General features: G+C 41.7%; 1 protein-coding gene across 1 annotated transcript in view; it reads left to right on the forward strand.

Annotated features, from left to right (window-relative positions):
• The window catches only part of FBXL17 (F-box and leucine rich repeat protein 17), a 724,848-nt gene that overhangs the window by 18,540 nt on the left and 689,257 nt on the right, over positions 1 to 17,051 (forward strand). Inside the window, exons 3-4 of the mRNA XM_044275955.1 lie at positions 7,282 to 7,539; positions 8,843 to 8,974. Coding sequence (XP_044131890.1) covers positions 7,282 to 7,539; positions 8,843 to 8,974 — 390 coding nt within the window. The remainder of the gene's footprint in view (positions 1 to 7,281; positions 7,540 to 8,842; positions 8,975 to 17,051) is intronic.

Raw genomic sequence — 17,051 nt, forward strand, 5'->3', positions numbered from 1 at the left:
AAATAAGGGGAAAAAACTTTCCAAAGCCTCGATAGCTAGGTAGATCAGATCCACTATTATAGAATGTAGCTACTCTCTTCAGGACAAACCCTCTCCATAAGGTATAAAAGCCCATTCTACCAGAGCTACTGCCTCTTCCTGGGCAGACAAAGCTGGTGTTTCACTAGACCAAATTGCAAAGCAGCTACCTGGTCAAGTCTCAACACTTTTGTAAAACATTATCGTCTTAATTTTACCGCCTCCTCAGATTTCGTTTTTGGCCAAAATATTCTGCAGGTGGCTTCCCACCTTATTTAAAGTATTTGTTAGTTATCATTGTGGCCGTCATGGTGGATGGAATGCAAAACCGTAATTAGACTTACCGGTACATTTTTTTTATTTATTTTTTAATTATCCATCATGACGGCCCATATATTCCCTCCCCCCCCCCCCAAAAAAAAAAAAAAAAAAAAAATATATATATAATATATATATATATATATATATATATATATATAGTGCAGCAGCACAGTCAGAGTAGATGGACTGGGTGCAAATCCCCACAGAGGTAGGCTCTTCCTCCACGATATACAAAGTAAATAACGAGGCAGCACTTCCAGCTTTTGGTGTACGGGTGAAGACCCCAAACTTTAATCCAAGCGACGTTTCGGCCTGCTCAAAGGCCTCATTGAGCAGGCCGAAACGTCGCTTGGATTAAAGTTTGGGGTCTTCACCCGTACACCAAAAGCTGGAAGTGCTGCCTCGTTATTTACTTTGTATGTATATATATATATATATATATATAATATATATATATATATATATATATATATATATATATATATATATATATATATAAAATTATCTAATATATGTCTCTATTTTGGTATGAAGAAATACTGAAAGGGGACATACATAATATTGCTCACCTACAGGGTAACTTGTAAAGCACTGAGGGGAAGGAGGGGTGGGGGCAATTTAAACTCTCTCTGTGTATTCCTGCCGCTACAGAGGTGAAGGGTTAGCTCTCATTGTGGCTGTCATGGTGGATTCAAGGAAACAGAATTACCGGTAAGTCTAAGTCTTATGTTTTTTTCAAAGGAGTGCTGAAAACTGAAAGGTGGAATGAGTTTGGTTGCTATGGGCAACTAAACTAGTTTTCTGTTGCAACCAGTTTTGATATTACCCCCCCCCCCCCCCATATGGAGCATATTTCACCTGTAAAAAAAAATCCAGTAAAAATGCTTTTTTACAATGAACTTGTGTATGTGAGATTTATTTTTTCTGCTACACAGTAGCCATTATTATATTCAATAATTTGTTCTAGGAAAAGTCTCTGTGTTTTAGGTATTAAAGGGACGTGTCACCATGAAAATGAAGTGTAATCTGCAGGCTACATGTTAGAGTGGGAGGAGCTGAGCAGATTTATGTATAGTTTTATGGGAAAAGATTCAGTATAAGGCCTCATGCACACAATGTTTTGGTCCGCATCCGAGCTGCAGTTTTTGCGGCTTGGATGCGGACCCATTCACTTCAATGGGGCCACTAAAGATGCAGACAGCACTCCGTGTGCTGTCCGCATCTGTTGCTCCGTTCCGTGGTCCGTAAAAAAAATATAACCTGTCCTATTCTTGTCTGTTTTTGCGGACAGGAATAGGCAGTTATAGTAATGGCTGTCCGCGCCGTTCCACAAATTGCGGAACGCACACGGACGCCATCCGTGTTTTGGTCATGTGCATGTAGCCTAACTTGTATTTCATTCATTTGAATTCCTGCTCATTCTGGGCTTTAAAGTCAAGGAGGCCTCCTATCTGTGTATACACATGGAGGGATGGCTGTCATCACTGATGGGACGACTCCTGGACTTCAGAGCCCAGAATGAGCAGGAATATTGAATCTTTTCCCACAAAACTATAGTGTATATCAATCCTCTCAGCTCCTCCTATTCTATAACACGCTGCTGACAGATTACGCTTCATTTTCCCCTGAAGATTCCCATATTCGCCTAGACTTATCACGTTTAATTGATTTTTTTAACTTTCTAATGACAGAGCGCCAGATTGCGTACATTGCTTGTCCTATGACAAATCTGTGTGCAGCCTCAGCCTAAAGAGTGTCCCTCCCTTGGACTAGGGAACTAAAGAAACCCCATGATAAGAGGGAATCCAAGCTGTCAATAAAGACATCGGGCGCCCAGAGGTGGGGTGTACCAGGTGGGCGGGAATATCCTCCCGATAAATACCTTACAAACAGGACGCCCTGAGGACCCCGCAGCCAAACGACTGCATCTGGTGCATGGATCAGCAGGACGCCCTGCAGGGAAATACATGATACGCCTCCTACAGATAGATAATCCTAACAGCAGCCTCAAGATAGATGGTGTGTCTCTAAAAGAAGCTGAATGATCTATAGGCCAATATAGTGATTCAAGAGATAGCTGAAGGGAAAAGCCAATATAGTCTTAAGGATTAAGTAACAAAATATGGACAGTGATATCCACCTGTCACCTACTAAATGGTTACTAGGGAATGATTGAATGAAAAAACACAATAAAGAGACACTCTTACTGTCCAGAAAGCCGAGAAAGTGTGGGCATTAACACTTTCACTGCTTTTTGGCTGCAAAGACCCATATAAATATGAGTTAGAACTGCAAGAAATTGGGAAACAAACACGACATGCAGTTGTTCCTTATCCAGTTTTACAAACACCCCCCCCCCCCCATGTGCTGGGTCCCTCACAGGTAATATACTTACGGTACCCCGCTCCCCGCACCGCCGCTGCAACTTCTCCCTGTACATGGATGAAAACATCCGGTGTCGAGGAGGGGGGGGGGGGGGGAGGGGATCGAGCAGCCAAAAGCGGGTGGGGACGGAACGAACCTCCCTAGCATCACCCACAATGCTACTGGCTGCTCCGCTCCCCGACATCGGATGTAAGTATATTACCTGTGAGGGGGCTGTTTGTGAAATTGGATAACCCCTTAAACATTATTTATGGCTTTACTATTACAGCAGAATAAATCTTCTTTTCACTTTTTTGGGGTTTTTAAGAGCGGAAATAATAAAAGCTACGTTTTATATGATTAGACCATAAACAGAATTACTATAGCCCCTGGCCATGATATATTCTGGGCCGACTAGAGTCTATTATTTAAAGGCTCATGTTCTTGTGATTGATGGGGATCCCAGTGATCAGACACTTGGCACGTGTATTTCTTACAAGTGATCAGATTTGTATGGATCTCATTGCAGACGCTTAGGATTCAGAGCAGTCGCTGCTGTGTTGATGCAGTTAATTACCGCTTGTAAACTATGATGAAGAATGACTTGGTTTATACAAGCAAACCTTTTTTTTTCATCTGCAGAAACTGCTTAAACATAAATTACTTCTGTCAAAAGTAAAAAAAAAAGAAATGTTCTTTTGCTTTTTACGAAACACCAGTGAATTTATTTTAGATTTCAGAGAAAATGGAAAACTCAAAACCTTGGGACAGGTTTAAATAACGGGAAAAATTGTGTGAGGCTGTAAATATTTTCTGACATACGGTGTCGGACCGGGGTGCCTGGGGCCCACCAGTAAAAATCATTCTGGAGGCCCACTTTACAGCTGCATGCACATAGTACGCAGCAAGGCGCTCAAGATGATTGATTGACGGTCCCTGCCGTGACTTTGCGAAGGCATGTCCCCCGGGAGATTGGATACTGGCTGGCCGGCCTCTGTTCGTAGACATGATCTCAGCCACCCGATGCATAGGTAATAGTAACCTGGATGGCTTGTTAAATAATCTACACATTTTATATGGACCTAGGTTGGGTGATATTCAATTTGCTGCGTATTATGTAGTGCCATTTGTGCTGATGGTGGGAGACTAGGGGACCACCCTTCCCCAGTGCCCACCAGGGATTGGTCCCATGTTCATATTGCTCAGAAAAATGAAGTTGTAATATATGCAAATGAGCAGCGGGGGCGTTACCATTACTCCTAGAGGCTCAGCTCTCTCTGAAACTGCTGCGCCCCCTGCACTTTGACAGCGCCAGGCTTTTTGATGTTTTTACTGCCTGGTTCTGTTAATCAAGGTGCAGAGAGAGCAGAGCCTCTAGGAGTAACGGCAACGCTCCTGCTGCTCCTAGAGGCTCATTTGCATATAGTAAAACATACATTTTTCTCAGCAATGTGGACACATATGAACATGGTTCAGATATAAACACCAAAACTACTTTCACTTATAAAGTAACATTAACCCATATACATAATATTCCTCAACCAATAGAAGTATATGTGGTTGAATAATAGAAAGCTCAATAGTCACACCGTGAACATGATTATGTAATTCATTTTATTTAACACGTATTATCCACATGATTGGCATACACAAACAGGTTAAAAACAACACAAATGTGTCCGACAGCAGGATGAAAGTATTAAAGTGCAAGTGTATAATTAGATGGCATTACAATCACAACATAAGAGTATAGCTGGTAAAGGGCAATATAGCGTAGTGTACCAACAAAACACATGTAATACAACATCTAAATAGTATAAATCAATAAAAAGCAGTTAATAATACAGGCCAAAAGTAAACGATCCCACACAAAGTCAGACGCGCGTTTGGTGGTCCGCTTTCTCAAGGGGTAATGGCTGGTGGGATAGGTAGCAGAATATTGATAGTGTATGGGTGGAATGTTAGTAGGCGTGAGCATTGATTAGAAATACACCAATGCAAAGGAAGGCACAATAATATATTAATCATGAGTCCTATGAACATGGGGCCAACACAGATGTCTTCAGCTGCCAAGCGCACATGTAACAGGCCAGCCAGTGTCACAGGTGCAAATCTGCTGACAGATGCCTTTTTAAATAAAACTGTAAAATACCATTATTCATTGAGAGGTAATTCCTGATGATGCTGATGATATGTATTTCTATGTAGAAAGGCATGACCAGAACTGGTTAACAGTAATAATTAATAGATGAAATAAGGCTCTGTTCACATCATGTGTAGCCCTGGGTTGGGAGCATACGTCCAGGAATGCTCCCTGCTAAGGGGCCACAAGGCAAGTAAACTGCAGACTTTTTTTTTTTTTTTTTTCTTTTCTTTTAAAGTGTTTTTTGGGGATTGGTAGCTCAGTGGGGGTTCCACACCTGGCACCCCTGCCGATCAGATGTTTAAAGAGGCTGCTACACTGTGGTAAACACGGTGGCCTCTTAACAGCTCACTAAGCACAGTCCCGTACATTGGATGGTGACTTTGCTTGGTTTTCAGATCAGGACCCATTTGAGCTGCACATTGACCACTTGACCAATTAATGTGATGTCACTGGCCTAGGAAGATGCTGTAGGACTCATCGGAGCGCTGCAACTTCTTTAACCACCTCAGCCCCCCTAGCTTAAACCCCCTTAATGACCAGACCACTTTTTACAATTCTGCACTGCACTACTTTCACGGTTTATTGCCCAACTTACCACCCAAATGAATTTTACCTCCTTTTCTTTTCACTAATAGAGCTTTCATTTGGTGGTATTTCATTGCTGCTGACATTTTTACTTTTTTTGTAATCGAAATTTACCGAAATTTTTGCAAAAAAATGACATTTTTCACTTTCAGTTGTAAATTTTTTTGAAAAAAACGACATCTATATATAAATTTTTCTCAAAATTTATTGTTCTACATGTTTTTGATTTAAAAAAAATGTTTGGGTAAAAGTTATAGCGTTTACAAACTATGGTACAAAAATGTGAATTTCCGCTTTTCGAAGCAGCTCTGACTTTCTGAGCACCTGTCATGTTTCCTGAGGTTCTACAATGCCCAGACAATAGAAAAAACCCACAAATGACCCCATTTCAGAAAGTAGACACCCTAAGGTATTCACTGATGGGCATAGTGAGTTCATAGAACTTTTTATTTTTTGTCACAAGTTAGCGGAAAATGCAGATTTCTTTTTTTCTTTTTTTTTTTTCCTTACAAAGTCTCATATTCCACTAACTTGTGACAAAAAATAAAAACTTCCATGAACTCACTATGCCTATCACGAAATACCTTGGGGTGTCTTCTTTCCAAAATGGGGGGTATTTATACTGCCCTAGCATTTCAGGGGCCCTAAAGCGTGAGAAGTAGTTTGGAATCCAAATGCCCTGTGAAATCCTGAAAGTACTAGTATTGGAATTTGGGCCCCTTTGCGCATCTTGGCTGCAAAAAAGTGTCACACATGTGGTATCGCCGTACTCAGGAGAAGTAGGGCAATGTGTTTTGGGGTGTCTTTTTACATATACCCATGCAATGTTTTGCGGATCCGCTGTGTCCGTGTTTTGCGGATCCGTGGATCCGCAAAACACATACGGACGTCTGAATGGAGCCTTACAGGGGGGTGATCAATGACAGGGGGGTGATCAGGGAGTCTATATGGGGTGATCACCCCCTGTCATTGATCACCCCCCTGTAAGGCTCCATTCAGACGTCCTTATGTGTTTTGCGGATCCCGTGGATCCGCAAAACACATACGGACGTCTGAATAGATGCTTACAGGGGGGTGATCAGGGGTTAATAAGGGGTTAATAAGTGACAGGGGGGGTGTAGTGTAGTGGTGTTTGGTGCTACTTACAGAGCTGCCTGTGTCCTCTGGTGGTCGATCCAAGCAAAAGGGACCACCAGAGGACCAGGTAGCATTTTTTTTTAACACTTGAAAGGTATATCAGACGCTGTTTTGTTAACAGCGTCTGAGATACCTTTCAAGGGTTAAAAAAAAATCGCATCTACAGCCTGCCAGCGAATGATCGCCGCTGGCAGGCTGTAGATGCACTCGTTTACCTCCGGATCCTGTGAACGCGCGCTCCTGTGTGCGCGCGTTTACAGGAAATCTCGCCTCTCGCGAGATGACGCGCCGGCGCGTCCAAGAGAAATAACTGGGCCGCCGCCAGGACGCAATCCTGCGTGCGCCGGTCCTGAGGCGGTTAAACAGCTGAAATAGTTATTAAATAAAAATAAAAAATAAAAAGTTAAAAAACAAACACCAAAATATTACGTTTAAATCACCCCCTTTCCCAATGTTACATATAAAATATATAAACAATAAATAAACATATTACACATTGCCATGTCCAAAAAAGTGGCAACTATTAAAATATAAAAAAAAAATCTCCTATGCAGTGAACGCCGTAACATATGTGTCCTGCATCTCTCCCAGTGTATGGTACTGACAGAAGGCTCTAAGCTGACGTGAACAAAGCCTAAGGTCGAAAGCTCTTGTATGTTTTATGTTGGGTAAAGCAGCAATAGAAAAGTAATTCTAAACTTATTTTACAGGTGAAAGATGAAATACTAGAAAGAATAGCTTCTAGATTTTGGAACATTACAGAGCTCAATATTTCTGATTGCCTCAATGTGACAGACTCCGGAATTGGGATGGTGGCAGCGAAGTGTTCAGGCCTGGTGAAATACACGGCCTACCGGTGCAAGCAGCTGTCCGACTCCTCACTCATCTCTCTGGCCACGCATTGTACGTCTCTGCAGAAAGTTCATGTTGGGAACCAGGACCGGCTCACTGATGAAGCAATCAGACAGGTATAAACAGGGCCGATATGACACAGAACTCATCATTTATGATTTGAAGGTAGAAGAAATCTTATTGTTATAGCAGCATGGCCTAGACCAGTGATGGCGAACCTTTAACAGTGTCCAAACTGCAACCCAAAACCCACTTATTTATCACAAAGTTCCAGCATGGCAATGTAACCTGAATACTACAGTCCAGTCCAGTATACTTTCTATGTACTTTATCAATTAGCTATAATATTCTGCCTACATTTAGTGCACTGCCCGTGCTGTTCATAGTGCGCCCTGCGCTGATGAATGGCAGGAAAAGTCTAAGGCATATTGGTACACCAGAGACTTTTTCCAGGGTGCCCACAGAGAGGGCTCTGAGTACCGCCTCTAGCACCCGTGCCATAGGTTCGCCACCACTGGCCTATTACTAACATTAACCTTTAGGTGTATATTACAGTCACTATACATAATAGTGGTGGGTCTTTAGAGGCCTGTAGAGCACCAGGGCACAGCCTATTTAGACTCTTCTCTAGTAAAAGTACGCTGCTTCTATCTACGCTCTAGGAGACAGTGACCTGCTCTGTCCCAGAGGCTCCTGTGTTCATTAGGGGTGCCAGTGACAACCAGCATACTTCCTGCAACACAGGATCCCATATTGTATACTGGATCCTTGGACACATATGAGCAGCACGATCCATACTACCGCGATTTAAAAGCAATATCTACTGTGTAAGTTCTTTAGAAAAACGATCATTGTGTGCACACAATTTAGTGGAAAACTATAAGGAAAAAACACATAGATGCTCCATAGCGCAAGATCCCATAGGTAAAATCAAAAGCTAGAATGATGTCTGACACACTCAGCTGAGCTGGTTGTGCTAGTGGCAGGCACAAGGCTGGAGCCGTCTGCAGAGCCGAGGGTGGGGGTGACTAGCACCACCTGTAGTAAAGAACCAGGAGTGCAAGCTGGAAATGATGTCCAAGATTCCATGTAGTGTCTGAGTCTTTTAGTCAGTGCGTTTCATCCCCGTCTTGGTGACATTGTCAGGCCTGTAGCATCAAAAATACATTTGTGATCACTGGGACCACAGTGTTAGGTCCTAAAGAATCATACATTTCTTGCCTATCTTGTGGATTTGTGATAAATTATGTCCATCAGATAAGCCCTCTAAGAAAATTGTGTAGTGATTAGAGAAAAAAGAAATCGGTAAAGACAGTATATGAACTCTTATCTAGTAAACTGCTCCTACATTTATTGTACATTATAGACTGTATATTTGTTATTGAGCACTCTATTCTTATGTCTGACCCTTGTCCACAGTTGGGTTCCAGGTGCAAGGATTTGAGAGATATCCATTTTGGACAGTGCTACAAGATCTCTGACGAAGGAATGATCGTTATAGCTAAGGGTTGTCCCAAGCTTAAGAAAATCTACATGCAAGAAAACATATTAGTGAGTAATTTATGAACCTATGAAACCGATGCTAACCAAATTCTTTGTTGCTTTTTATGTCATATTAAATCCTAAACTTAAAGGGGCTTTTCGAGACTTTGATGCTAATGACCTATCCTCGGGATTGGCCATCAGTTTCTGAAGGGTGGAGGTCTCACACCCGGGATCTCCGATAATCAGCTGTTTGAGAAGGCAGCGGCCTTCTCTCGGCTTTCTCTAGGTCAGTGATGACACGTTCATTAGTCACAGGGCACATTTTATCATACCACATCGTAACAGTTGGAGGGTCTTTATCTCTCCATTTCAGTAGGATAAGTAGTTTAGCTGCCGTAATCGTATGCGTGGCAAGGTTGTTTTTGTCTGGTCTGAACCCAGTCTCAGGTTTCCCAAGGAGAACCAACGAGGCTGTTGGAACTTTAATTTAAGAGCGCATATCTTGTTAATGGTTTCTTCTATACTGCTCCAAAAAATGGTTTAGCTCTGGGCACGACCACCATATGTGGGATATTGTACCTGTATTGTTATTACAGCAATGATCTGAAGGCAGAAGATGTATTCGATGTAGGAATTCTGGTGTGCGAAACCACCTGGTTAATATCTTGTACGGATTATCCTGGACTTTCACACACCTGGAAAAGCCATGTAAATGGGATAGTATGAACGTACAATCTGCTTCATCCAGCGTGATATTTAACTCCTTTTCCCATTCCTTCATAAATGGGGCACTTTGTGTAGTACTGTTTAGTGGTAAGTTCTTATACAACACTGACAGGCACCCTTGGGGGGGTTGAGGGTATAGGCTTCCAGCCAGGAGGCATCAGGCAATGGCAGCAGCTTAGATTATTTGAGTTTGTTGCATGTTGTATCAAATTCCCATTTCTGCAGCATGTTATTGCTACTCCATGGTTCACCCATTAAAGACAGGTAGTGAACAGCGGTTGCCTGGGAGCGTACCAGTTTGCCCAGTCTGAGTGCTGAGACAGATTCCCAGACAGGGGTTACATCAACCGGTCTCCATGTTATAAGCTGTGGTAGAATACGTAAGGAAGCTTTTTGGACACCATGTCGCATTTGCAGAGACCCGGAGGTACCCTTAGTGGAAACACTCATGAAGTGGCCCCATGTTGCAAACTGTACTACTCAAGGAATTTAACCCTGGGTGTAGTGAGCATTTTGACCCCACAGGTGTGTTCCAGAAATGAATATGCACCTGATTGTGAAAAATGAAAATTACTCATTTTTTTTCCCCATAGATATTCAATTTCAGTGCCCAATATGTTGTGCCAATTTCAGTGCCAAGTTTGTGCCACTATGAAGCGTCTACACTTGAATCATTATGCTGTTTCCTGACTTTAGGAACACCCAACACGTGGCCCTAATTTTTTTCGCCTGGATAAAGGGCAAGGCTCGGGAGTGTAAGGGCACCATGCAAATTAAAGGCCAAAATTGGTCATTTACACAGCACTAGGTGACAGGTGCAGAGACTTGGAGGCGAAATAAAAAAGAAACCCCCCAAAAGTGACCCTTTTGTCACATTTTGGATACTATAGCCTCAAGGAATTCAACTAGGGGTATAGAGAGAACTTTTAAGTGACAACCCTCACAGTATTCATCTAGGGGTATAGTGAGAAGTCTTAGTTGGTGAGTTGACATCCCTCCTGGTATTCATGTAGAGGTATAGTGAGAATTTTTAGATAGGTGGCTGAGGGCAGGGGGAGGGAAATCCCATACTGGGGCAGGGGTAATGGCTTGCAACCTACCCACCCATTCCATAAAATATAGGCACCAAAAAAATGTATCAGAATACTTGCAGGGGGAAAAAAATAGTAATTTGCTGAGGCAAATTAGCCTTTCCTATATTCATTCCCCTCCCCCAGCTTTGTAAAGGTGAGAGAGACCCTCCCTCTAGTACTGTTCCTGCTGCCTACAGCAGAAAATACACACATTATAGTGGGAATATTTTGGGGTTTTCACAAATACAGTGATCTCTCAAGATACAATGGCCTCAGGATACAATATTTTCATCTCGCAATGGTTTTTCATGAGCAATCCTAAATTGAAACTAGACTCTACATACAATGCCTCAGACTCAAATCCAACCAATCTTTATAGCTATTTCTCTATTAAATCCTCTGTATTGGTGTCTAGTAGTCCCTGTATAGTACAGTGTGGTAGTGCATGTCCTGTACTGCCCTCTGGACGTCAGGTGAGCGTGGCTCCATTTTATTTCTCTGGTACACAATGTGCTGTACAGGATCCTGAAGAAGCCCCTGTCCTCATCATAGTGATTTACAGCTTCCAGCATCTATTCCTGACGGTCATATGTAGGCTTGAATGAATCGACCTTCGGATCGTGGATCTGAAGTCGATTTGTTAAAATACTTTGATTTTAATGCTGTTTCCATACAGCAATAAAATGTATTGGCTCAGTGGAGCCGAAGTTCGTTTTGCCTGAAGTTGCGCGAGACTTCGGTGAATTCCTACTGTATTCATATCTGTGTATTGAAAATATTATTTAAAATGGCAATCCAAACTGGGCTTTGCTACTGGCTGGTACCTCAATACCAAAGCCCAGTTCATATTGCTATTTTATATTATTTTTCAATACGCAGATATGAATACAGTAGGAATTGACCAAAGTCTATGATCCGATGGTTGATTCTCTCAAGCCTAGTTATATGTAAGGGCTTGCTACATCTGCTAGTTATCTGCTTATGTTTCTTAAATCTTCATTTTCTCTCACCATGGGATGATGTTTTGGGGCTCTGGAACCAATTGCTAGCTTTCCATAGAGTTATGGACTAAAGTTTTATAATTGATTCAACTATTGTAACGCGAGGGACCACTGTATTATGTTGTGAGGAGTTGGTCAGTAAAATAAAAAAAAATAATGAGTGGATAAAGGTAAAAAAAAAGGAAGTCTAATACATTTTAAAACAGTCCTTGAAGGGAACGTGTCACATTAAACACGGTGTCTGAGCTATAGGCAGTATGTTATAGAGCAGGAGGAGCTGAGCTCATTGATTAAATAGTCTTATAGGAGAAGATTCGAAATAACTTGTCCTTTATACATTTACATTCCTGCTCATTCTGGGCTTTGAAGTCAAGGAGGCCTCCTATCTCTGTATACACATAGAGGGAAGGCTGTCATCACTGATGGGACGACTCCTGGACTTCAAAGCCCAGAATGAGCAGGAAAGTAAATGAATAAAATACAAGTTATACTGAATCTTTTGCCATAAAACTATATATCAATCTACTCTGCTCCTCCTGCTCTATGACCTGCTGCATTTTCATGGTGACGGGTTCCCTTTAATGCATAGGCTGGGTTTTGTGGGTCATGTTTTGCGTTGATGGATTGTGTCCTTTATAATCCCGTGTTTTGCGTGCACACACACAATTTTTTGGGGCCTCTGTTTTTATTCAGTGGTGGTGGAGGGGTTTCTGTGGAGTAATGCTGGCCAGAAGATACCCTGTTAACATCTCTGCCAGACACACTGCCCTTACCATCCTGTTCAGTAAACGTGAGGGTTTTTAGTATCTTTTCCTGAAATTGGTGGAAAGTGTTCCTACTGCCAGCATATCTGTTCAGCACAAAGGCTTTCTACAGGGCAACTTGGGTCAGATGGACAGCCAGCTTCTTATACCGTACCTCGTTTTTGTGTATGACATTGTATGGCTTGATGACCAGATGTAAAAGGTCATACTCAAGTACGCACACAGGTTTGGTGGCTTGGGAGGTGGACTTCCATGGGACAAAGCTGCTTTTGCCATCGTGGATTGTGGTCAAGATCAGGACGTCTCTCTTTTACTTATTATATCATGAGCAGCAGACAGCCTTGTAGAGCTGAAACGATTACTCGATTTAATCGAGTAATTCGCCGCAAAAAAGTCCTCGATGCAAATTTTTGGCATCAAAGATTAGTTTGTGTCATGTGTCCACGGAGCAGGAGTGAAGCGCTTGCTATTACTCCCGCTCCGTGGTCTCCCTCTGGCCTTCATCACTCACCTTTCCAGCAGGGGGCCGCGCTGTGTGATGTCAGACGCAGAGCAGCGTGGAACGATGGAGTGTTGTCGGCGCCCCTGCTGGAAAGGTAAGTTGGTGCGACTAAGGCCAACCAACCAATGACGCTTTGCACTCCGGTTGTCAGGAGGAGCTGGGGGTGAGATGATTTCACAGGGGGGGAGGTGGGGGGGGGGGAGATAGAGAGCTGCTGGCACAAGGGGGGGGGGGGGGTTACATGGGTACAGTTTGAAGCTGGGATGTAACTGTACGCCCAATTACGCTAAGTTACACGCAGCCTGGACATAAAGATTCACCCATTTGCTTTAAGGGGTTACTATAATTTAATGGTAAATCTAACCCAATATGTTTTGTCATCCACCCTTTGCAGGATGGATTTCTTGCCTTTCTTCTGCCAAACCTGCATACCTAAGTTGAGATGTGTTTACCAATTGTAGCAGTTTTGAATATGGTATGTTGTCACTTAGGCTACATTCACGTCTGCGCAAGTCATCTCCATTGTTCTGGTCCATTAGAGGAACAGAACAAGAGCAACTAAAATAATAGCACTGCAGAATGCGGCACATAACTGACGTGGGCCAAGCAGAACAGAACCTGACAATAATGGGGTCCTTTTGGTTTCCATTCAGTTGCAAGCACGGCTCTTTAATACACACTTTTTGGTGGAATCTGCTATGGAGGCCCTGAGCAGAGAGTCCCACGCAGATGTTAACATGACCTACACTAGCCCAGTTGTATTCTGTAATGGGTATAGGAAATACTTGTTTTTGTCCACTAGATGGCACTCTGTTAATGCTAAATTGTTGATTGCTCGGAATTCCCTACTTTATGCTCGTATTTTATAGTGTAATATCAGATTTTTTATTTATTTTATTTATTTTTATGTCCAGTCTGTTACAACCTATAGGTTTCCTAAACATGTAAATCTCTATAAAAGAAGTAATAGAATCTGTGTCCAAAAATTAGTATCCAAATATATATACATGCATACATCCACACAGGACAAATATTTACAAGTGTGATTTGAAAGATAATGGACATTTTGCAAACATTCACTGAAATATTTTCAAATTGTATGTGAATATTGTTGCCATAAATTACTAGTGTCTCAGATCTGTCTTAAATTTTCAATTGCTGGCAGATGTTTTATGATTATTGCTGTTGTGTTGTGATTTGTCTATGCATGTTTACTAACTAACAATGCCATGTTTCTGCTGCTATCAGTTCTGTTGCGGGCGGTGTGCTCTTGAAGTTCTTGCTGGATGCGGGTGGTGTGCTCTTGAAGGGAACCTGTCACCAGGATTTTTTGCATAGAGCTGGGGACATGGGCTGCTAGATGGCCACTAGCACATCTGCAATACCCAGTCCCCATAACTCTCTGTGCTTTTATTGTGTTAAAAAAACATTTTGATCGATATGCAAATGAACCTGATATGTGTCTTGTATCTGGAGATGAGTCCAGCGGAAAGGAGCCCAGCACCGCTCCGCGTCATCCGAATCTCCTCCTTGCTGGCTGACGTCACAGAGCTGGAGTGCCGAAATCTCGCGATGCGCGAGCTAGTGCATGCGTAGTTCGTTCCCTGTGCTGATGCCATTTATCCAGTGTTTTACACACTTTGATAACCTTTTTACACCTGACCGAGAAGGATATGTGGTTTTGTTGGAAGATGATGTGGATGGGGAATAGCTTAGTCATGACATTGTGTGACCAAAAAATTTGGCACATATTTGGAGTTAAACTAAGACAATAGTGGAAGACTAGACGGTCTGTAAGTACGCCGTATTTACCATCCAGCGTGAAGCCTCTGGCACAGCTTAAGACTAGATATATAAAAAATGGGTCGGCTCACCATGTTCTAACACTCAGGAGCTCGGCCTGGCCTCTACCAAAAGGCCTCAGCGTTAAACACAAGAAAATATATAATTGGCTAGCTCATTGAAAAACATTACGTTTATTGTTTAAAAAACATGTGCCCTTATAATGATAAAGAAAATGCATTGAGATCGCATAAGGGATATGCTTCCCGATGAAATATAAATATATATATATATAATAGAGTGCGTCTTATGGGGCGAAAAATACGGTATTCTTTTTATTCAGCGGTGTAGTTCATAGAGTTCATACATTTAATACTGGTGTTATAAATTCTTATTTTATTGTGTTCAATCACATAGCATAGTGCTCTTTGTTGCACACATGTTATCTTCAGTTAAGTACATGGTATATGTTGAATGCTGCGTTACTGCAGCGGTTCCACATTGTTGTTATATTTATCAAAGTTCCATTATAGAATGTATCAGAATAGTCCATGTTGAGCAATATACATTATGTGCTCGTTCCTGTTTGATGAATGTCTTTTATTGCACTTCAATCACTTATTAGATATCTCTTACCGGATCCTTCTGTTAGTCCTGCGCTGACCGTGCATGTATTATCTCGCCGTCCGGGATGTTCATGCGCACGCGCTCTTACCCTGTCCCGTTCGGGTGTGGGAGGGAAACACCACACCGAACATTTGATCTAAACGGAAAACATGTCAAATCAAACCACGTGTTGCCAGTCTCGCCGATCTCCTGCCACCTGTCGTGGGAACGTCTGTGACAGTATCCCCCTTTCTATGGGTGACCTCTGGGCACCCAGGACCAACCTCCGTACCCCCGGAGATATGTTTGGTACTGCATCACCATCTAGCCAGACGTGTTTCGGAACTAGATGTTCCTTCCTCATTGGGAGACTTACTTTTTTCTGCCACCGAGAAAGGAACATCTAGTTCCGAAATGAGTAATGTGATTAAACACAATAAAATTAAGAATTTATAACACCAGTATTAATCTATGAACTCTATGAACTGCACCATTGAAGAAAAAGAATACATATGAGGTACTAATAAAGGAGATTAAGGTTTTAGACAGCAAAGCCGTCAATTCGTAACTGCACATGCTTGAGCTCTGCATGTGATGAGCTCAAAAGGGACAAAGACCGATTAATTTATATATATATATATATATATATATATATGTGTGTGTATATATATATATTTTTATATATACACATTTTTTATATTTAATTGGGGAGCATATTTTTTATGCGATCTCAATACGCAGTTTTTTATTTATCATTATAAGGGCACATGTTTTTTAAACAATAAATGTGATTTACCGTGAGCTAGCCAATTATATATTTTCTTGCAGCTTAAGACCAGTTGACAATGTTCTAAGTTTAGACAATATTAGTAAATCTACCCCAATACTCTTTCCTTCCACTCCTCTCTCTTGATGTGTGTCACACTTGTGTATGTTAGTCTCATTAGATCCTGTGAGGCGTCTAATAATTATGCTCTGCCTTTGTTTGTGAGAAGACTACCCATTGTATTGCAGTTGCTGCAGTCATCACATATATACTGTGTGTGTGTGTGTGTGTGTATATATATATATATATATCTATATCTCTATATGAAACTCTGAATTATGTGGAAAGTGAAATTTTATGCCTTTAATTTATTGTCTGTTCCTTATTACTTTGAAACAGGGAGGGGAAGGCGTCGGTGGAATGGTTGTGTGTACTACAAGGCAGCCTCTAAGCTCATTATAGTGTTGGTTACACAGGGGACGTTCCTGGTTCATTAAGCAGGAATGTGCTGAGATGTAAGGGATAAATAAGTATGACTAGTGGTCTGTTTCTGGCAGCAGTGCAGGGTTATGCTTCAGAATCTCTCCTCTACACTGCAGACAATATGTAGTGGTAGAATAGCCATGGGTAGGGTATGGTTAAGGCCTTGATACATGAAATGAATGGAGTCTAAAATGTGTCAGTAGAACATAGCCTATTGTTTAAATCACATTTTTATGTTTAACGTATTTTTAAAGAATTTTTTTATGTTATTTAAAAATTTTCCATGTCATCTATATTTTAACAAAAAACATAAAATCCTGCAGTTTTTTCACTGGACACTAAAAATAATTATCGGTACCACTTCTTGGTCTGTACAGATCACTTTCCTGCAGTTACCTGCATATCTTTATTCTAATCCTGCCTGTAACAATATCACCTCT

Source organism: Bufo gargarizans, chromosome 1, assembly GCF_014858855.1.
Source record: "Bufo gargarizans isolate SCDJY-AF-19 chromosome 1, ASM1485885v1, whole genome shotgun sequence".
Lineage (NCBI taxonomy): Eukaryota > Metazoa > Chordata > Amphibia > Anura > Bufonidae > Bufo > Bufo gargarizans.